This window comes from Aethalodelphis obliquidens, unplaced genomic scaffold, assembly GCF_003676395.1.
Source record: "Aethalodelphis obliquidens isolate GAN/ISIS:26980383/991018 unplaced genomic scaffold, ASM367639v1 scaffold10, whole genome shotgun sequence".
Taxonomy (NCBI): domain Eukaryota; kingdom Metazoa; phylum Chordata; class Mammalia; order Artiodactyla; family Delphinidae; genus Aethalodelphis; species Aethalodelphis obliquidens.
In genome coordinates, this window is record NW_020837954.1 from 26,491,819 (window position 1) to 26,514,964 (window position 23,146).

Here is a 23,146-nt window from a genome sequence, read left to right on the forward strand (position 1 = left end):
CTCACCATTTAAATTCTTGGGTCTGGTTTTTATCCTTACTGGCAACTACTTCTTCTTAAAGCTGTCAGGGCATTTGCCTAGAATGGGTTCCTATTTTTTCAGAACCTAAAATCACAATCTGGTGGCTTTTATTGGGACTGTCTAGAGTCCCCCTTCCTTTACTCCCTAGTTCTCAGCCCCAGTCTAGTTTGGTGAGGTTGCTGGGTAGCTGGGTTTCAGCAGTTGTCAATCCAGGGAGATCCTTGCTCTTATCAAAAGTAAATTCCTTCACTGCACATCAGATCTCATCTCCCTCATCAGGAACGCGCTCCAGCAGTTCACTGCCCATTCTGAATCACCAGTTTTGGTTCTCTATTTCATCCTTTCCAACAACATTCAAACATAGTGTTATTTCTCCATCTTAAATAAAATTTAAATTTCTTCTCTTGAACCTCCCGTTTCCTTCTCCAGCAACTGCCTCATTTGTTTGCTCTGCTTTGCAACGTAACTTCTTGAGAAAGTTGTCCATATTCACTGTTTCTAATATCTCTTTTCCCTTTCTTTAGAAAAAATATTTTTACTCCAGAAATAACCTCAAAGTTACAGAAGAGTTTCAAATACAAGGCAAAGAATTTTGTTTTTCCCTGAACCATTTGAGAAAAGTTGTTAACAGGTGCCCTATCACCTCTGGATACTTTAATATTTCCTACAAGTAAAAACATTCTTCTACGTAATCATAATATAGTCATCATGCATAATTAACATTGATACATCACTACCTTCTACTCCTCAGACCCCATTTAAGTATTGCAAATCATCCCAATAATGTCCCTTTGAGCAAAAGAACCCAGTTCAGAATCCTGGGTTGCATTTAGCTGTCCTGTCAGACACAGTTCCGTAGACTTCCTTGACTCTTATGACCTTGACAGTTTTTAAGATTATAGGCCATTATTTTATAGAATGTCACTCCATTTAGGTTTGTCTGCTGTTTCTTTATGATTTAATTAAAGTAACAAAACATTAATAGCAGAGAACTGATGGGGTGTCCATCTCGCTGCATTCTATCAGTGGCACATGATTTCAAATTGTCACTGGTGATATTAACCTTAAGTACTTGATTAAGGTGGTGTCTTCCAGGTTTCTCCATGTAAAGGTATTCTTTTTTCCTTTGTAGTTAAGAAATATTTGGAATTTGAGGGAAGGATCTTGAGGCTATATAACTATCCCATTCCTCATCAAACATTCTATTTTTTTAAATTTATTATGTACTTGTGGTTTCCTCTTTTATTGAATGATTTATAATCTGATACTGTCATCATTAATTTTTTTATGTTTAAATTGGCACAGGCTAAATCATTGGCTACTGTGTCCTTTGAATGTCTCCCTCATTCTTTGAGTACTTCCTTAGTTTTCAGCACAAAAAGATTCTCTAGGGTCCTCTTGTTATTTCCCTGGCCCAGCCCTGGAATCATTCTTTTCTCCAAGAGCACTAGTTCCCTTGAGAATGGTATTTAGAAATCAAGATCTCAATGCTAAGTGTGCTCATTGCTGAAGAGTTGCTGCTCCTGGGTCCTCTCAGTGGACGGAGCTAGAGAATTCATACACACATGCACACAAGGACATGTGTGTGCACGCACACACACACACACACTTTTACATCTATATTTCTTTATCTGTACATATGTGTATAGGTAACCATGAGTTCACATCGACACCACCGGGTCCTGTCCTATACCACAGGGTTCATTCCAGCTTTCTACTTTCCATATTTGTAACTCCTCTCACTGTTGGTGAGAAACCTGGCTCCCCTTATCCTTATTTGATCAACTCCCATGTATGGAACCAAGCTCCCACTCCATAACCTCTCTGCCTGATGCAGACACCTTCACATCCCACTTGGGCTCCCATACGCCTCACCAGGCTGCCCCCTGCACAGATGCTCTCCTCACATTGCTCCAGCTCTGACATCCCACCACGGGCCCCTGACCTACTGTAGAAACTATAATACCTTGCTTGGTCCTACCCTAAGCCTTTAAGATTGAATTGTTCATAAAGAAGAAGGAGGAGGAGGCCCCATTTGCTCTACACCCATTTCACTCCACCATTCCACTGAAACTTCTCTCATCAAGGTCACCAATGACTTCAAATTGCTAAATCTAGTAGTCAGTTCTCAGTTCTCATCTCACTTGACCTATTGACATGGTTGATGATTCGTTATGCCTTGAAGCACTTTCTTCATTTGGCTCTCAGTACTCCCCACTGTCAGAAGCTACTCCTTTTAAATTTCCTTTGCTGTTCCTCTTAGGCTCCTCAACTTCTTACATTGAAGTTGTTCCAGGTTCAATCCTTGTTCCTCTCTTTTCTATCTAAATGTACTCCTTTGGTGATCTTGCTCATTCCCAAGGCTTTATGTACCATCTGTATGGCCTCAAGTCCCAAATTTATGTCTCTAGTCTAAATTTTGCTTCTAACTCCAGCATTGTATCTCATTAACAAATGTTTCAATTTCAACCTTTCTAAAACTGAATTCCCAGTCTTCCTCCCCAAATCTTCTCTCCCTGCAGCTGAAATGATGGCAACTCCATCTTTCCATTAGATCAGTCCAAAAACTTAGAGTTATCCTTAGTTCTTATTTTTTATTCACACACTATCTCTAATCCATCGTAAAATCCTGTGATTCTAGATTCAAATGCTGTTTATCCAGAATTATACTTCTCATCACCACCTCTGCTGCTATTTCTCTGTTCTGAACCACTGTCACCTCTCACTTAGATTACAGCAATAGTCTCCAGGAATCTCCACTTCTACCCTTACTCCCATAGAGTCCTATTCTCAACACAGCATCCAGAATGCTTCTTTAAAATATGTCAATGGCTCCCCATTTCTCTTACCATAACCTTTATTGTATAAGTTTTTACTCAAAGATTGATTACCTTCTCAATTAAACCTAACTATTGCAACCTGTCTTCCATGAACCCCACCTGTATACACTCTTAATCCCTTTTACCCTTCTCTACTTTTCATTTTCTTATAAAACTTACTATCATCTAACATTCTCTATAACTATTTATTATGTTTCACTTTCTTCTCTCCATCCTCCTGCTCAAATACTATATAAGCAATTTGATTACGCTGTGCATTGGTGTAGTTTGATTCATATTTTTTCATTTGGATTTTGTTGAGTTACTTAAACCTGTGGGTTTGTAGTTTTTATCAAATTTGGAAATTTTCAGTTATTAAGTCTTCAAATATTTTTTCTTTCCTCTCATCCACACACCATCTTTCTCCTCTCCTCAGAGACTCCAATTATATATATATTAGGCCACTTGAAGTTGTCTCCTAGCTCAGTGTGTTCTGGGATTTTTTTGCAGGGGATTGTTTTTTGTATTGGGGGGGTTGTTGTTGTTTTCAGTCTGTTTTCTCTCTGTGCTTCACTTTGGAGAGTTCCCATTATTGTCTTCAAGTTCACTAATCTTTTCTTCTGCAATGTCTAATCAGGTGCTAATTCCATTCAGTGTGTTTTTTATCTCTAGAAATTTGATTTGGGTCATTTTAATATCTTCCATGTCTCTTTTAATCCTATTTTGCTTTCCTCTATTTTCTTGATTATATAGAAAATATTTACAATAGCTGTTTTAACAGCATCCTTATCTAGTAATTTTATCATCTATGTCAGTTCTGGGTCTTTTTCTCCTCATTATGAGATTAATCAATTTGGATTAATTTTTCTCCTCATTATGGGTTAGATTTATTCCGCCTACTTATTTGTATGTCTGGATTTTTTTTTTTTTTTTTTGGATTCCAGACATTGTGAATTTTATTTTGTGGCAAACTGAAATTTCTTGTTTCTTTAAATATTTGGGGGTTTTGTTCTGTGGTCCAATTAAGTTATTTGGAAACATTTTGATCTATTCAAGGCTTACTTTTAAACTTTGATAGGTGGGTCCACAACAGCCTTTAACCAAGGCCTACTTGGCACCACTACTGAACACACCCTTTTTAAGACTCTACTTAATCCACTATGTGTTATGTGATCTATGTACTCTAGCCAGTAGAAACACAAACTATTCCAGCCCTGTGTGATCACCAGGGATTATTTCACTTGATCCTTTCTGAAATTCTTTGCACAGCCTCAAGAAGTTTTCTCCCACATATGTGCTGATCAGTAATTAGCTAAAGACTCAAAAGGAATCCTCTGGAGGCCTCCAGATTGCTCTCTCACTCTCTCTCACTCTCTCTCTCTCTCTCTCTCTCTCTCTCTCTCTTTGTTTGTGTAAGTGTGTAGCTCTTTCTTCTCTGTCACTCTCTCCTCAACTCAAGGAGGTTCATGAAATCTGTTTGGGTAGCTCCTCCCTGTGCTGTGGCCTAGAAACCATTTTCAAGCAGTACTGCTGAAACATTCTTGGGGCTTTTCTTGCCTCCCTTCTCTCAGGGATCACTGTCCGCTGCTGCCTGTTCTCTACTATTTAAAAAACCTTTGTTCACATATTTTTTTTTTCAGTTTTTAAGTTAAAGCAGGAGGGTTTAATTGGTTGCTGTTCCTCCATCACCATCAGAATTGGAAGTCTAGAATACTGCATAAGTTCCACAAGGACAGGAAGCTTTGTTTATTTTGTTCCCTGATTATGCCAATCCCCCAGAACTGTGACTGGCAATTAGGTACTCAGTAAATATTAGGTGAATGGAATATTTGTTGATTAAGCTTGTATTTGAGAACTTCTTCAGCAATTATTTGAGTGTTTCCTATGTGCTGGCACTGATGACACAGTCGTGAATAAAATAGATATGATTGTTGCCTTCGTAGAGCAGAATGCCAAAAGGGAAACATCAAACATCAAATAAACAAACAATGGTTGTAATTATAAATTGTAATAAATGTTTTTCTGTGAAGGAAAAGAATGGGATGCTCTCAAAAAGACTAATGATGAAAGTCATTATTGGATGAGGTAGTCAGTAAAGACTCTGCAAAGAATGCTATTTCACCCCTGAAGGAAGAGAAGGAGCCAGCCTGGTGAGGAGATGGGGAGAAGACCGTTCCAGGGAATTGTATATGTGAAGCTCTGAGGCAGAAAAGAACTTGGAACTTTCACGAACTTAGAGAGAGGAGACCTGTGTGGGAGGAAAAAAATGCTACAACATGAAATTGGAGAGATGGCAGGCCCAAAGTAAGCAGGACCCACAGGCTGTTTTTATGATGTCTTGGCTTTCCACAAAGTACAATGGGAAGCTCTTGAAAGTTTTAAATAGGGGAGTGATATGAGCCAATTTATATTTTTAAAATATCTTTCTAGCTGTAGTACAGAGAGTACTACTCCTGGCACAATTGTAAAAGTAGAGAAGTTATTTACAACTGAGATTCTTAAAATCTTTTGTGCCCCAGACCTGTTTGGCTGTCTGCCGAAGCATATGGTCTCCTTCTCAGAATAATGCTTTTAAATTACAAAGGAAACGAATTATATTAAAATATAGTTTATCAGAAAACATTTGTGGTACAGCTAAATATATATACTTCTTTATTAACTGATTATATAGGATGTAATAGTGGGTCTATACTTATAAAGCAAAAGAACATAAATAAATGTTGAGATATCTGCAGTAACTGTAATGTGATGGAAAAGATCTGATTTTTATTGGTGACTAAGTCACAGAAACTGTTAATGCTAATTGTGTTGTCTACATCTATAATGGAAAGAAATGTTAGATTTCCATTTCAGGTTAGTGAAAGTAAAGATGTAATTTTTTTTAAATCATTGAACTTAACAGACCACACCCTGCATTCTATTCATGGATCCTGTCTTAGTCCATTTGAGCTACTATAACAGAATGCCATACACTAGGTGGCTTATGAACAACAGATATTTATTTCTCACAGTTCTGAGACTAGAAGTCCAAGATCAAGGTGTCAGTATATGTGGTGTCTAGTAAGGGCCTGCTTCCTGCTTTGTAGAAGGCTACCTTCTCTCTGTGACCTCACATGGTTAAAAGGGCAAGGGAGCTCTCCAGGGTCTCTTTTATAAGAGTACTAATTCCATTCATGAGGGCTCTACTCTCATGACCTAGTCACCCTACAAAGGTCCCAACTCCAAACACCATCACACTGGGGATTAGATTTCAACTTATGAATTGGGGGTGGGGGCGAAATAAACATTCAGTCTATAAAATATCCTTTGGAATTTTTTATTTAAGAGGTTATTTCAGTAATTGTGGGAAAAGAAGATGGAGGCTTGGACCAGGGTAGTTGCAAGAGAGGTGACAATAAGGGGACAAATTTGAGATGTTTTTCTGGGAGCATCCCTATACAGTCTGCATGTACTCAATGGCTTTGGTGGGAGAGCTGGATTTGACGTGAACACAAGTCATGTCTTTCCTCAGGGTGTGCTGGCAGCTATCACCTTGGTAGGAGGTGGGGCTGGAGGTGGAGAGGCTAGGGCCAGAGCCAGGTGCGAGCCAGGGCTTCCTGTCTGCTCAGTGGCTGTTACTGCCCTAATTGGGGTGCGGGCAGGTCCCAAGTTGCTGGAGCAGAAGCTCTGAGGGTCAGGTTTGAGCTGGCTCTGTTCCCTTTAAGTGTGAACTCTCCCCTCTCCCAGCACCAGCACCCTTGGGAGCAGTGCTGGAGCAAGAGGGGCCCACTTGATCTCTCAGCGTCTGACAGGGTACAAGCTGCAGTGGTCCAGCCACAGAGTCCCAGGCTGCTTCTGATGCATTGCCTGTGCGAGTGCCAGTAATGGCTGCCCCCACCCTGCTCACACAGTGCCTCAGGTCTGAGCCACCTCTGTGTCTCTTAGCTGAGTTCTTTCTCTCATGGCAGCGCTCACTCCAGTGTGGAGCTACGACATGAAGTAAACAGGGCTGGAGCATTCACTCCTCAAGCTGGAGAGCACCAGGCAGACATGGGAAACCAGCCAGCCACCCACGCAGTTTGTCAGCCCTCTCCGCTCTGCCTCAGGAGAAATCAAGCACGCATGTGCATTCCTCACAAGCAGACAGAGTCCGGGCTTCCCACAGCCCTTGTGTTAGTCCCCGCCAGCCCCCCAATCAGCCCTCCAATCAGCCCTCCAATTGTCTTCTCTGTGCCAGACCCCAGGACTGGAGCCTACAATAGGTAGCTCGAACCATTCACTCCCCAGGGAGGATCTCTACCCCTATAATCTCCCTTTTCTTCTGAGTTCCCTCCCTGGGCCACAGGTCCTGACCTGATTGCTTCTCTTCCCTTCCTACCCAATTCCGTGTACATCTTTCTTTCAGCCTTGGTTGTTCAGGAGTTTTCTGCCAGTTTCCAGTTAGGTTTCAGTGAGAATTGTTCCACATTTAGGTGTTTTTTTGTTGTATTTGTGGGGGGAGGTAAGTTCCAGGTCCTCCTACTCTGCCATCTTGATCACCTCCCAAATTTGAGATATTTTTGTAGGAAGAATCAACAGGATGGAAAAGGGAGAGATTACCTAAAGTTACTGGTGAAATCTTCATGGAAGAACTAGGCCTAGGAATGTGAAACGTAAAAGAATCTGTATGCACAATGTTAGCAAGGATAGTTAGAAAGCAAGAAGATTTGCCAGGCAGACTATTGCTGTGACTCACTGAAAAGTAAGGAACAAGGACGAAGCTATGGGTTCGAAAGAAAGAGCATTCATAAAGAATAAATCAAGAACATTGAGACTCATGACTCAGGTACTCACAAGCTGTGAGAACTAGGGCAAATGTTTACCTAATGAAGCCTCAGCTTCACATATTAAAAATGAGGATAATAATAATAGCTTGTGACCCATAATGTTGTTGTAAGGATTAAATAAAATACTGTATGTAAAGTGGTTAGCACAGTTCTGACATGTAGCAAGGGCAGATAAATATTAGCAATTGTTCTAATTACTGCTAGGATTCTGACATTGTATTGGACCATCACCCACAGGAGATTGCAATCTAGTTGAGGAAACATGGTAAAACACATGATATATTTTTAGAAGGAAATTGTTCAGAGTCAAGTGTTCAAATACAAGATATGAGCAACTCTAAGCTATTAAATTTTGCCCAGTATAGTACTTCCTGTACCATAAAAAGATTTTGAGAGTTTCTGCCACATATTTGTATGTGAGCATTGCAGATGAGTAGGGATACTGTTGGATCTCTTGTTAACAAGTAAGTTTTACATATTACTATTGTCCAGTCTCTGCTGCTTGCAGCTAAGCTCCCATTTGGCATAATAATGATTACAGCTCGAACAATTAAAACAAAACAAAACAAAAAAGAGGTAATTGAGATTCTGAAAGTCTGTTCTTTGCTTTCATTTACAGGAGCTAAGACAAGAACAAGCTCTTTCCTTTTGTTCTGTCATAATACCATTTCATAAAGATGCACAAAAAATTTCAATCAACCTTTGGAACTACCCCTGCATTTGAGTAGTTTGTATGTAGATGGCTGTGGCTTAATGGCAAAACATTAACATTCAAGTTCTTCTTCTGCTGTGTACTTTGCTATATGACATTGAACCACTCATGCAAGGTACCGAGCCTAAATTTTTCATCTATAAAAGGAGGATAGGGCTTCCCTGGTGGCGCAGTGGTTGAGAGTCCGCCTGCCAATGCAGGGGACACGGGTTCATGCCCCGGTCCGGGAAGATCCCACATGCCGTGGAGCAGCTGGGCCCGTGAGCCATGGCCACTGAGCCTGCGCGTCCGGAGCCTGTGCTCCGCGGCAGGAGAGGCCACAGCAGTGAGAGGCCCACATACCGCAAAAAAAAAAAAAAGGATGATAATAGTTCCTACCTCAGGATTATTTTGTAGATCAATAAAGAAAACTTAATGTCTGGAACAAAATAGAAACACAATAAAAATATTTTTATAAGCAATGTAATACCTATTAAAGAGTGAGAATTTACGTCAAAACTTGTAACAAGAGACAAAGAAAGTCATTATATAATAACTAGGTTAATTTATTAAAAGGTTACAATAATCGTAAATATATACACACCCAAAATCAGAGTACCTATTTAGCAAATATTAACCATTAGTACCATTAAGCAAATATTAACAGACCTAAAGGGAGAAATAGACAATACAGTCATAGCTGGGAACTTTAATACCTCACTTTCAACAATGGATAGATCATCCAGACAGAAAATCAATATGGAAATGTTGAACTTGAACTATACTTTAGACCAAGTTAACCTAACAAACATATACAGAACATCGCATCCAACAGCTGCAGAATATACATTCTTCTTAAGTGCACATGGAACATTCTCTAGGATAGGTCAAATGATAGGTCATAAAGCAAGTCTTGGCAAATTTAAGAAGCTTGAAATCATACCAAAAATCTTTTCCAATCACAATTGTATGAAACTAGAAATCAATAACAGGAGTAAAACTGAGAAGTTCACCAATATGCAGAAATTAAACAACACACTTGTGAATAATCAGCAATGGATCAAAGAAGAAATACAAAAAATAATTTTTTTAAAATCTTGAAACAAACAAAAAGAGGAAACAAAACATACCAAAATGTATGGGATGCAGCAAAAGCAGTTCTAAGAGGGAAGTTTATAGTGATAAACACCTACATTAAGAAAAAACTAAAAATGATTTCAAATAAACAACCTAACTGTATACCTCAAGGAACTAGAAAAAAATATCTTAAGCACAAAATTACCAGAAGGAAGCAAACACAAAGAACAGAAATAAATGAAATAGAGACCAGAAAAACAACAGAAAAAATCAGCAAACATAAAGGCTGTGTTTTTTGAAAAGATGGAACAAAATTGACAAACCTTTAGCTAGACTAAGAAAAAAAGAAAAGACTCAAATAAGTAAAATTGGAAATGAAAGAAGAGACAGTACAACTGATATCACAGAAATACAAAGGATCCTGAGACTACTTATGAACAATCACATGAAACAAATTGGATAACCTAAAAGACATGGATAAGTTTTTAGAAATACATAACTTACCAAGACTGAATCATTAAGAAATAAAAAATCTGGGGACTTCCCTTGTGGTACAGTGGTTAAGAATCCACCTGCTAATGCAGGAGACATGGGTTCAAGCCCTGATCTGGGAAGATCCCACATGCCGCAGAGCAACTAATCCCGTGTGTCACAACTGCTGAGCCTGTGCTCTAGAGCCCATGAACCACAACTATTGAAGCCCGTGTGCCTAGAGCCCATGCTCTGCAACAAAGAGAAGCCACCACAGTGAGAAGTCCGTGCACCACAATGAAGTGTAGCTCCCACTCTCCACAACTAGAGGAAGCCCACACACAGCAATGAAGACCCAATGCAGCCAAAAATAAAAAATAAATAACTAAAATTATTTAAAAAAAAAGAAAGAAATAGAAAATCTGAACAGACAAATTACTAGTAAGGAATTGAATCAGTAATCAAAAATTTCCCAATAAAGAAAATCTCAGGACCAGATGGCTTTCCTGGTGAATTCTACCAAACATTTAAAAAATTAATGCCAGTTCTTCTCAAATTCTTCCAAAAAAGTGAAGAGTAGGGAACACTTCCAAACTATTTTACAAGCCAGCGTTACCCTGATACCAAAGCCAGATAAGGACATTACAAGAAAAGAAAACTGTAAACCAATATCCCTGATGAATATGAATGCTAAAATTCTCAACAAAATATTAGCAAACCGAATTCAACAGCACATTAAAAGGATCATATACCACAAACGAGTGGGATTTATTCCTGTGATACAAGGATAGTGCAATGTATGCATGTCAATAAATGTGATACATCACATTAATAGAATGAAAGATAAAAATCATATGATCATCTCATTTAGATGCAGAAAGAAAATTTAACAAAATACAACACCGTTTCATGATAAAAACTCTCAACAAATTGGGTATAGAAGGAATGTACTTCAACATAATAAAGCCCATATATATCTCAAGCCCACAGCTGACATCATACTCAATGGTAAAAGATTAAAAGCTTTTCCTGTAAGATCAGAAATAGGACAAGGTTACCCACTCTCATGACTCTATTTAACATAGTACTGGAAGTCCTAGCCAGAACAATCAGGGAAGAAAAAAATAAAAGATATTTAAATAGAAACAAAAAAAGTAAAATTGTCTCTGTTTGTAGATGATGATCTTATATAGAGAAAACCCTAAAAATTTCACCAAAAAACCCACAAAATCCTGTTAGAGCTAATCAATGAACTCAGTAAAGTAGCCGGATAAAAAATCAACATACAAAAATCAATTGTGTTTCTGTACACTAACAATGAAATAACTGAAAAAGAAATAAAGAAAATCCCATTCACAATAGCTTCAAAAATAAAATACTTAGGAATAAATTTCCTCAAGGAGTTGAAAGATCTGTACACTAAAAATTATAAGACTCTGATGAAAGAAATTAAGACATAAATAAATGGAAAGATATCCTGTGTTCATGGGTCAGAAGAATTTTTTTTAATTTTTAAAATTTATTTTTTTATACAGCAGGTTCTTATTAGTCATCAATTTTATACACATCAGTGTATACATGTCAATCCCAATTGCCCATTTCATCACACCACCACCACCACCCCCCCATGGCTTTCCCCCCTTGGTGTCCATACGTTTCTTCTCTACATCTGTAAAATGTCCATATTACCCAAAGCCATCTATAGATTCAATGCAATCTCTATCAAAATTCCAATGGAAGTTTTCACAGAAATAAAAAAAAAAAATCATAAAAATTCATATGGAACCACAAAAGACTCCAAATAGCCAAAGCAATTCTGAGAAAGAGGAACAAAGCTGGAGGCATTACACTCCCTGTTTTCAAACTATATTACAAAGCTATAGTAATAAAATCAGTATGGCATAAAAAATAGACACATGAAACAGTGAAACAGAATCAAGAACCCAGAAATAAACCCTAGCATGTACCATCAACTAATATTTGACAAAGGAACCAGAGTGCTTGATGGGAAAATGATAGTCTCTTCAATAGTGGTGTTGGGAAAAATGGATAATCACATGCAGCAAAGTGAAACTAGACCCCTGCCTTATCCTACTCACAAAAGTTAACTCAAAATGGATCAAAGACTTCAATATAAGATCTAAAACTTAAACTCCTAGAAGAAAACATAGAGAGGGTAAGCTCCTTGACATTGATCTTGGCAATGATTTCTTGGATATGACACCAAAAGTACATGCAAGAAAAGCAAAAATAAATAAGTGCAACTACATGAAACTAAAAAGCTTCCACACATTAAAAGAAAGAGTCAACAAAATGAAAAAGCAAACTATGGAATGGGAGAAAAATGTCAAACCTTGTATCTGATAAAGGGTTAATGTAAAGAATTCATACAACTTAATAGCAAACAAGCAATCTGATTTAAAAATGGACAGGGCTTCCCTGGTGGCACAGTGGTTGAGAGTCCACCTGCCGATGCAGGGGACATGGGTTCATGCCCCGGTCCGGGAAGATCCCACATGCCGTGGAGCGGCTGGGCCCATGAGCCATGGCCGCTGAGCCTGTGCATCCAGAGCCTGTGCTCTGCAACGGGAGAGGCCACAATAGTGGGAGGCCCGTGTACCACCAGAAAAAAAAAAAAAAAAAATGGACAGAAGAACTGAATAGACATTATTCCAAAGAAGATATAAATGTCCAACGAATGTGTGAAACGATGCTCAATATCACTAATCAGGGAAGCACAAATTAAAACCACAATGAGATATCACTTTACACTTGTTAGAATGGCTATTACCAAAAAAGACGAGCAATAACAAGTGTTGGCAAGGATGTGGAGAAAAGGGAACACTTGTGTACTACTGATGGGAACATAAATTGGTACAGCCACTATGGAAAACAGTACAGAGGTTCCTCAAAAAATTAAAAATAGAACTATCATAGGATCTAGCAATCCTACTTCTGATACATATATATATATCCAATCAACATCTCAAAGAGGTATCTGCACTTGCATATTCATGGCAGCCCTATTCACAATAGCCAAGTCATGGAAACAGCCTAAGTCCATCTGCAGATGAATAAAGAAAGAAGATGTATCATGTATTATATATTTACAGTGGAGTATTATTCAGCCATGAGAAAGAAGGATATTCTGCCATTTGGGTGGACTCGGAGGGCATTATGTTAGTGAGACACGTCAGACAGAGAAAGATGAATATCGTCACTTATATGTGGAATCTAAAGAACCTGAACTCAGAGAAACAGAGTAGAATGGTGGTTGTCAGGGGCTGGGGGTGGTGAGGGATATGGGGAGATGTCAGTCAAAGGATACAAACTTCCAGTTATAAGAAGAATAAGTTCTGGGGAGCTAATGTACAATGTGGTGACTGTAGTTAACAATACTGAGTTACATACTTGAAGTTGCTAAGAAAGTAACTCTTAAATGTTCTCACCACAATTAAAGAAAAAGGTAAATATGTGATGTGTTAGGGGTGTTAACTAACCATACTGTGGTAATCATTTCACAATATAGAAGTGTATCAAATGATTACACTGTATACCTTAAACTCACACAACATTATATGTGAATTATATCTCAGTGGAGCTGGAATAAAGATAAATAAAAAATTATTTACAATTTAAAAATAGTGAGACTGACTTTTACACAAATATGCTATCCTGGGTTGAAGAGCATCCCCTAAAATTGATGCCCACCTAGAACCTTAGAATATGATCTTATTTGGAAGTAGGGTGTTTGTAGATGTAATCAAGTTAAGTTGAGGTCATACTGGATTAGGGTGGGTCTAATCTGATGACTGGTGGGTAGGATATTTGGACATAGGCAAAGAGAAGAATGCCATGCGAGGACAGAGACACACAGGAGAGAATACCATGTGAAGGTGGAGGCAGAAAGTGGAATGATGCATCTACAAGCCAGGGTACTCCAAGTGCCAGCGACCACCAGACACTGATTGAGAAGCAAGGAACAGATGCTTCTCCATCAGAGCCTCCAGTAGGGACCAAGCCTGCGGACACTTTGATCTCAACCTTCTGGCCTCTAGCACTGACTGAGGGAGTAAATTACTGTTATTTTAAGCCACCCTGATTGGGTTTTGTTTAGCCAGAAAGAGGAAACTAACACACATATCAGTACCTATACCTCTTTATATCAGTCAGCATAGACTCGGTTTTGTTGCAGTAACAAAAGACTCCTCCAATTCTTAGAGGCTACAATAGCAAAGATATACTTTTCATTCTTCTTCTCACCCACATGTCATCACAGATAGCTGCCACTCCACACCATGTTACCTTCCAGCAACCTCTACTTGGAATATTGCCTCTATCTGGTATGAGAAACATGGAAGATAGAGTCCAAACATTCAGAGATTTATGGGATTAGAAGATGAAATTGATTCTCATTTCCAACCTGTAAACTATAATATTGAAAAGCCTTTAAGTGACAAAGTTCTAATCAACTCAATCCTGGGACAAGGAACAAATCAAGAGTATGGCCACCATGTTTTACTAAAACCTCTGAATCAATTAAGGTGGTTTACGGTAAATGATTTCAGTTAGACAAAATGGCAGAGGCAAACTATGCATTGGTTCTTGAAGCTTCTGCCCCAGAGTGACTCACATCACTTCTACTCACGTCTCATTGGCCAGAGCAAGTCTGATGCCATTGTATGGGTATGTATAACCCACATATAGGAGGGGCAGTAAATCTTTTCAGAAATACTGCAATCTCCCCACTCTTACAGAGGATTATCCTTTCAGTAGTCACTTTGAGAGGCTATTTTAGTAGTACAGTGATGTGGAGAATGTTTGGAGTGATTTCCAGAGCAAACGTAGGAGGTCACATAAGAAATTGACTCTTGACTTTATGATTTTTGACCCCCAGTGGCATTCCCCAGATGGATCATTTGTGGTTACGAATAACTTCTAGTTCACTACCCCCAATTAAATCTCCTCTCAAGTAGTGAAAATTTGCCACTGTCAAAGCTGATCAAAGGAAGGTACTCCAGAAGACTACCAACAAGGAGCTACAGAAGTGTTGTGAGAAGTGTTATGAAACAACGGCATCACTGAGATGAGATCACTGACCAGCCTCCCAGTGGGACTCCCTAAAAGGTGCAATGCTTGATTGAAGGAATATATATAATGTGTAATAAATGATAACATATTAATATCTTATCGTACATAATATATATAAAATATAAAAATGCATAACGTATAAGGTTATGTGTGTATGTATAAGTATATAATATCTCTGATGTGTTTGTTAAAAAAGGAAATCAACATGGCTTTAGGCATCCCTAGCACAATTTCTGAAGCAGAGAGACACAACTACCGAATGATAATGATGGCCAGCCTATGTGGAAATCTTCCTATGTTCCAGGCACTAAATGATTTATGTGAATTACCTCACTTAATCCTTGCAGCCAGGGCTGGGACTAGGACGAGGGAAGCAACCTACCTGGGGCACAGAATTTGAGGGGACACCCACTCTTAGGGCTGGACAAATACAAGGTTGATATTTGCATGACCCTGAACGCCTCCTTCAGTGTTGTACCCTCAGAGCCTCACCTCACCCTAATCCCGGACCTGCTTGTAACAATCCTGTAAGGTCAAGATCATCAGCTCCTTTCTTCGCAGATGAGGAAACAGAGGCTTATGGGGCATGAGTATCTTGCTTCACTTGAACCCAGGCAGTTTGGACACCCAGGCCTTAGCCTTGACTCGTTGCGCCTGCATCAATGCCTTCGTCGACGCCCCATCTCAAGTTCTGGTTGTTTTTGTCATCTTTTCCAGGTGTCCAAGGCAGCTGCAGACTTGATGGCCTACTGTGAAGCGCATGCCAAGGAAGATCCCCTCCTGACGCCTGTTCCGGCTTCAGAGAACCCATTTAGGGAGAAGAAGTTTTTCTGTGCTATCCTTTAAGTCTTCAAGAGGAACCTGAGGAGCCTCGGGGCTCCAGGGACACTGATGTAGAGTTTTTAGCAAAGTGGGCGCCTTTCTAGTCCACAGCATTTAAAGAGAGGGAGGAGAACCATCCTGGAGACTCCAGGCTATGCATGTTTAAAGAACTGGTCCCCTTTATGAGAATGAGAGCTGATCCACACCCCCGAGTTAAGAGATCTGATGTCTGCAGAATTGCCTGGAGGAGGGGAGTATGTAAAGATAAAATCGGTGTCATTTCTTTCCTGCTATCCCTCCCAAACCTTATGTTTCTGCTTCATATTTAAAAAATAAAACAGACAGCTGTACTGAGCTCAGATATGTATGACCTTCTTGGAATGAATATTGCCTTTAGAATACCCTTTGACGAGCTGAGTCGTCCAGTGTAGGTGCGGTTCGGTTTAATGGCGTTGATATTTCGTCTTTGTGCCTTTCTGTTTCTTTTTCCCTTCTCCCCTACCCCTCCTTCCACCCCTCCCCATTAGAGTAGTAAAGAGATAAGGCTGGATTTGTCTGTAAGATTGAACTCAAAGGATGAGCGCCCAAAGGGTTTAAGGAGATGTTCCCCGTGGTTTATCCTCATGGTAACAACAACAACAACAACAACAAATGCCGGTTGTCTGTATTCTTTTATCACTGTTCCTAACATTTGTACATGGTAGCTTTGATTCTGCAAGTAAAAGTAGATCATGTGTTGTGACTGGTGCTTTCATATATTTGTGACAATTTTTGAGTAATACTGCATGAAAATGTCCCCATGTTACATCCATTCAGTTTTACTATAAAGTAAAGAAAAAGTTTTACTATAAACTTTAGAAAAAGAATGAAAGAGAAAGGAAGCTGGGGAGGAAAAAACTCAGTATCTTGAAAATTGAGATGACTTCAGAGCCTTAGCCATGCCTAAAATACCTCCTAGTTAACAGTGGCATCCACACCTCTTCAACATATTTTCCAGAATCCAAAGCATTTTGGTTTGATCCAGGACCCAGGGCAGCACAGGGAGGGCCAAGTGACAGAGGCAAGGATTCACCCCGAGTTGGGAAGTGCTTTAATCGAAGAGTCAGAGCAAATTCCCTTTTTCCCTGAATCACAGAAACTCTAGATTGAAAGAAGCCTTTCTGTGCTGTTCTTAACAAGAAAAAACGTGGCCCTTGTTTGTTTAAGTATCAGGAGAAATAAACCCACAGCTCCAGACCAGACCCACTCTCAGAACCTGGCTGCTCACGGGCTAGGGAGAAGCGGGCAGCTACTGCCCCCAGCAGCTCCACCAGAAATGGTTCTGGCTCTTTTTGCGCCTGAAATGACCTTTGTTTTTTACCCACCAAAATTTTCAATAGAATCTTTTCTTTGTTTTTGCTCTCTGCTTTGTTTGTTAGAGTCTTATTTACAAACTTCCTTGCAGCTCGGGCTCTCTCTTCCCAAGAAATGACGTTGAAAGTGATTTTTCTTTGTGCCTCCACCAGTAATGGGAGGTCTGGAAGTCTGTCTCATTTCTTTCTGTGTCATTCCCAGGCAGGTGTGGGCTCTCTTACAATTCCTTATTTGCTTTGAAATCCCGAAAGACCATTTCTGAATTAATTTTATTCTCTTTCCATTCTCTTCCTCCCACTAAAAAAAAAAAAAAAGATGGAAAGGAAGGGAAAAAAGAAGATAAAAAGATGTAATATGCCAAGGACAGATCTTGAAACAGACTTGATAAACATTCTCCTTAGCTCCTTGTATGGGCATGATGGTAAAAGAATAAATACATCCAGTTAAAACTCATGCCTGGGGAGGGGGAGGAGAATATTAAGACATTGTGAAGTGTATGAATGCACTCCTATAACCAGATACTTCTGTTCAAACCTTGGGATTTTGCTACAGTCAGTGGGACACTGAAGAAGATTTAGAGGGGAAAAACCCTGGCAGAGTATTTATTAAACTACAGTATTGTACCATTGGCTTAGTAATACTGTGGAATCAGCTAAAACCCAACCACATTTTTTAAATGAGCGGAAATATGAATTGAATATGTGGTCACATGAAAACAACTGTGAATAAAACACTCTTTGGGGGTGATTAAGGCGTCATTATAAGACCCTGATGCTTTTCATAATCCACACCATTTACTTTTCTCAGAAGGACTCTATATTTTCATGTAAAGCTAGGTCTTTGGAGCCATTAAAATGTAATTAAAACTTTTAGGAATACAGCTCTGGTAATTAAAAGTTAAGGAAGTTCCAAACTTCATGTGACCTTGTTTATCAAAGGAGAAAGAAGGCAGAAAATACACAGCCCATCTGAAATTAAATTTAAGAAAAATGTTTGACTTTTTCGTAATTTCATGTGCTACAGAAGGGAATTATAATCCCAGAGTTTTTCTATGAGTTTTGATTTATTGGTATTTTTACTTGTTAAGGGGGAACTAATCTTTTGATTACTTATGCCTCTAAAGAGTTTTAATTCTTTTAGAAATTTAACAATCATTTTCACCAGCATAATTTTATCTTAAGGGGTATACTAATAGGAAAACTTAGCTTAATTATTCAAGGCCCTAATTTACATATATAATATATTGGGTAGTAATGAAAATCTGCCATGGAATTCTTTAAACAGTAATAATAAAGCTCATATTTAGAATGCAAACTCTATTAAGAAAAAAACCAATCTTGCCTCATCCCCAATATTAAATCTGTTTTCTTTTTTTTTCTTTCCATTTTAAACCAAGTGCTATGTAAGTCAGAGTGTGTGAATAAGTACTTTGAACTGAGGCTAATTTTGCTAACAATATTTGAAAGAGATTGCTCACCAAGGAAAAGTTTTAAACCATTTCTCCATATACTCGTATTTACAAAAGACATTTTGAGAAGCATGCTGTCTTAAGGGATTTTTGTACTTTTTTTTTTTTAATATTTGCTTCTAGCTGCTCCTGGCAATGGTGAATTGTTACGTATACATTAATGTTTTCCCAGCCCTAGAACTGTTCACATTTTTCCTATATAAGATCTATGGAGTGTATCTTTCAAAGAGAGGGAAATACAGAAATGTTAAAGCGGAAAAACCTGAATGTGATGTGTACATCTTCATCCCCCCATGGACAATGTATTTGTTTTAATAAATGGAATTTTCAGATTCATTTCATATGCAATCGATTTTATTGTGAAAGCCCGTGGACCACCTCACCCATCGATTCTATGGTTAATTTGAGAAGGATGATGACACGTAACAAGATGGATGAGGAAACAGGAATTCGTGAATTTTCTTTAGGGGTTTGTTAATAGAGGCACCTAAGGAGGGAAAATCTCACATGAGGCTCTTTAAAAGCCTTTCTCCCTGGGTACAGTGCCTGGGGACAGAAAAAGGTGATGGGGAAGAGTCCAGGCTCTGGCAGGCTGGACCGTGAAGATACCTGAGATGCATTTATACTTGAACATGTTATGGGTATGCCACACGGGGATTCCTCCTCTACAAAAAGAAAAAATTGAACAGAAAACATGCTGTTCTCCATAAGCTGCTCATGATTTAAAAGGAGTACTGGAGAAGATAAAGGCTTAGAACTCTAGATTCACAGCTTCTTGGAGGTTTCTTCAGTCAAGATACCCTTCTGTATGTCCTTCAAATTATGCCAGTGAGTAACAGAGCCTGTTAGTAAGGAGATGCTGGATCTCCCAGGATTCGTGCCTGCGACAAAAGCATCTTTAAACTTCCAGGGAAGGGGCCACTTGGAGTTTGTGCATTTGTCCACTTACATCATTGTTTCTCAGACTGTGATCCCTGGATCACCTGTTTCAGAATCACCTGGAATGCCGATGAAAAAGGCAGACATTGGGCCCCCCACTAACTCAGAATTGCTAGCAATGGTGCTTAAGACCGTGCACTCCATTGCTGGCTTTTCATCACGCCTCACGAAAGGCACAAACTAATTGACAACACGCTGGCTCTTATTCCCACAGCTGCAGGAAGTAGCTGCCCTGGAGTGAACACGTGACCCGCGACTGAGAATCTCGGCAGCTCCCAGACGTGCGACGCAGAGAGGAGGAAGCTGGTGGGTTTTAACTCTGCTCCTGTTCTGTTGAGCCCCCAGGGGAGGATTGCCTCCAGCTCTGGTTCTTTAATAAGCTGCTAACATTTTACACAGCACAATGACGTGGGAATTGGAGCTGGGTCAGCTCCAATCCACAAATTGCAAATAATTTGCCAAGGGAAATCCCTTTCCCTTCGGTTCTGCCCCAAATCTACATTCTCTTCTATTTAGAACCAGGAGACTCAGGCAGAATTTATTTTTAATGAAGGGGGTCACGGGCTCCCGGGCCTTCCTCAGTAAGAACTCCTACTGCTTCTCCATGTCCATAATAAAAGAAGCCCAGAGGCGGGGTGTACCTCCACACCAAGGTGACAGACAGATGGTGCCTGGTGACCTCAGTTCATACTGTAGGCAAGCAAGAGCCCAGCCAGCATGAGCTGGAGAACAGGAGCAAGGCCCCAGAGTTCCATGTGACCTTGGCCAAGTCCTTTAACCTCTCCATGCTATAAAATGGGGACAGTGTACCTGATTCACTTACCTCACACAGTTGTCTAAGCCAAATGAAAGAGAGTAGGTAAAGTGCATCGTGAAGGAAGAGGTGATGAAGAATCACTAGACCCTGCTTGCACAACTTTCGAAGAGAGGAAAAATCTAGATCATTCCTTCTTGCCTTTTGACTCACTGCCTTTTCTCTCTACCCCAGGGCTCTGTGGTTCAGACCCTCAATGCCTCATGTCCACCCACTGGTGTAGCCACTCTCTCATCTCCTCCCACTCTAAGTCATGCCACTTACCCCCGAGCATTCATTAATCAGGAGTCCTCTGGAGGCAAGTGGCAGAAATCTAGCTGAAACTGGCTAATAACCGAAGAGCTCAGAAACAGGTCCCCATTCAGCCTCAGCTGGATCCAGGTGCTCAGATGATGTCATCAGATGTCTCTCTCATTTCCTTGGCTCTGCTTTCTTTTGTGCTGGTTTAATTCTCAGACAGACTCTTCCCCTGCAGCATCAGGATGGTATCTGCAGCTCCAGGCTTACATCCCACCAGTTTAGCCATCACAGAAGAAAGATAAAGGCAGCTCCAGCAAAAGTCCCCGGCTGTATCCCCGAAACACTTCCTAAGACTCTTATTGGCTGGATCTGGTTCATGTGCCCACCCATCCCTGAACCTGGGCATAGAGATCACTCTGCCACACAGGCAGAACAGTGGTTCCAAGGAAATTGAAGTACTTGTACTAGAGGATCAGAGATTGAAGGTTAAAGGCAAAAATAACTGGTGCCAACCACATCCTGCCTGACGTATTGAGGTAACTCAGACCTCCCCACATGCAGCCACCCAGGGTAATCTGGCTCACGGAGCTCTTATCAACCCATCAGGTCCACACGCAGCTGCCTGGCTGGCAAGGCCCTGGAAAGGCAAATCCACCCGACTATTCCTACTTTGTTTTCTAAACTCTCCTCTGATTCATCCTGTCTCCTGTAAATGTAAGATCTTCAACCCTACCTCTATGCCTTTGCCTGTGATGTTACCCCCTCGGGAATGCCATTACTCAGCTCCTCAAGTAAACAAATCTCGCGAGGTTTCAAGCCCAGTCTGAATTCCACGCTGTCTGTGAATGACTTCAGGGAATACTCATCTCTTTCCTCGCTCAGCTGCTGTTGCCCTTGTCATCGGCACCAAAAAATCTAGTATTTGACTGAGTCTGAGGCATTGTGCTAAGGTGGACACCATGGGCCCTGCCTTTGTGGAGCTCCTGGTTTAGTGGAGGAAGTATGCAAGTAGACAGTAATTATCAGTCACGGTGAGAAGTTCTAGGACACAGGAAGCCGAGGGGCAGAGGAGGGCAGAGGTGGATCGCCAGCCAGAGGAGGTGACGTTGGAGTTAATGACTTCTTTTATGAGAATCTTGTCTCCCAGGGTAAACTGTCATTTTCTAGGGAGCAGAGAACACCAGCTGAGCAGGGCTCTCTTTAATCCTCCTCAGTGTGTAGCACAGCACTTGAGGACACAGGAGGTACTCAGCAATGATCATTGATGCATTGAGCACAGGGCAAATGCCTGCAGAGAAATGGGACAAGGAAGAGGCATAACTATAAAAGCCGTCTTGTGAGCCTGAGAATGAAGCCCCGCCCCCAGCTGCCCCCCCCCCCAATGGTCAGCAGCGGGCTCTGTGCACAGAGTGATGGACCAAGTCTCAGGGTGCCTGTGGCCTCTCCTCTCGAGCTGGTGCCAGCTCCATGTCCCCACGACTAGCAGCCCCTTGGTCTAGAAGATACCACCACTTCCCAACCTGGAAGTGAGATTTGGGGGCCCCTGTGGGCGCAGGGGCCAGAGGAAACACTGCTAACTGCATCGCCTTAATTTTAGCCCCAGGGAGGGGTCCATTCCACTCTCCACTGAGAACACTTTAATTGCCCTCCACTGTGTCTACATGTGGCTTTTGAAAAAAAATTGAAGTATAGTTGATTTACGATGTTGTGTTGGTTTCAAGTGCAGAGCAAAGTGATTTGGTTATACATACCACACTAACCATAGTTTAAGTGTCCAGTAGCCACGTGCAGCTAGTGACCAGTGTATTGGACGGCAGAGACATAGGACATTCCCATCATTCAGGAAGTTCTATTGGCAAGTGCTACTCCAGAGCAATGGTTAGCAACTTTTTTCCACCCCACACAATTGACAGAATATGCCTTTTCCTTGTACCCAAATTTTGACAACACACACACACACATACACACACAAAGGGAGAAAGTAAAAATACCGTAATAATCCACGATAACCATAACAACGGGCCATAGGTCATGGTAAATGATGGTATGAAAGAGACAAGCTGTAGATTATGTTCATTTCTAGAGTCCTCTAAACGGTAAACTTACCCCTGTCTCTCTCATTCAAGAAAGTGCAGTGATAATAATCGTGATGATGATGATGATAATAACAGCAGCAGCAACAGTAAAGTGAACACTTATTAAGCACTTAACTACGTGCCAAGCCTGATGCTAAACATTGCATAGACGTCATTGCATTTAATTCTCACAGTAACTCTATGACATGGATATTACTGCTCTCGTGTAGCAAACATCTTTGTTGCCTCATGTCACATCTGGTGACCCACTTCTGATTTCAGCCATAGCGGCAGCAGAGACTCATTCTTGTCCAGAGGGAGGAGGGGGGAGGGGAGAATGAATACCCTCAGGGACAATCCCCAACCAATGAGGGATGAGGCGCCCGCCTTGCAGAGTCTGATTTAGGGGTGCGTTTTGTAGGATTTCTCGGATAGTCTCTGGCAGGCCTGAGTCTTAATT

At 40.5% G+C, this 23,146-nt stretch overlaps 1 protein-coding gene across 2 annotated transcripts in view; it reads left to right on the forward strand.

Annotated features, from left to right (window-relative positions):
* The window catches only part of GNG2 (G protein subunit gamma 2), a 139,293-nt gene extending 120,339 nt beyond the window's left edge, over positions 1-18,954 (forward strand). For both annotated transcript variants that reach the window (XM_027111238.1, XM_027111239.1), the window contains one exon: positions 15,693-18,954. In XM_027111238.1, coding sequence (XP_026967039.1) covers positions 15,693-15,821 — 129 coding nt within the window. In that variant the 3' untranslated portion in view covers positions 15,822-18,954. The remainder of the gene's footprint in view (positions 1-15,692) is intronic.
* Positions 18,955-23,146: the final 4,192 nt, after the last annotated feature.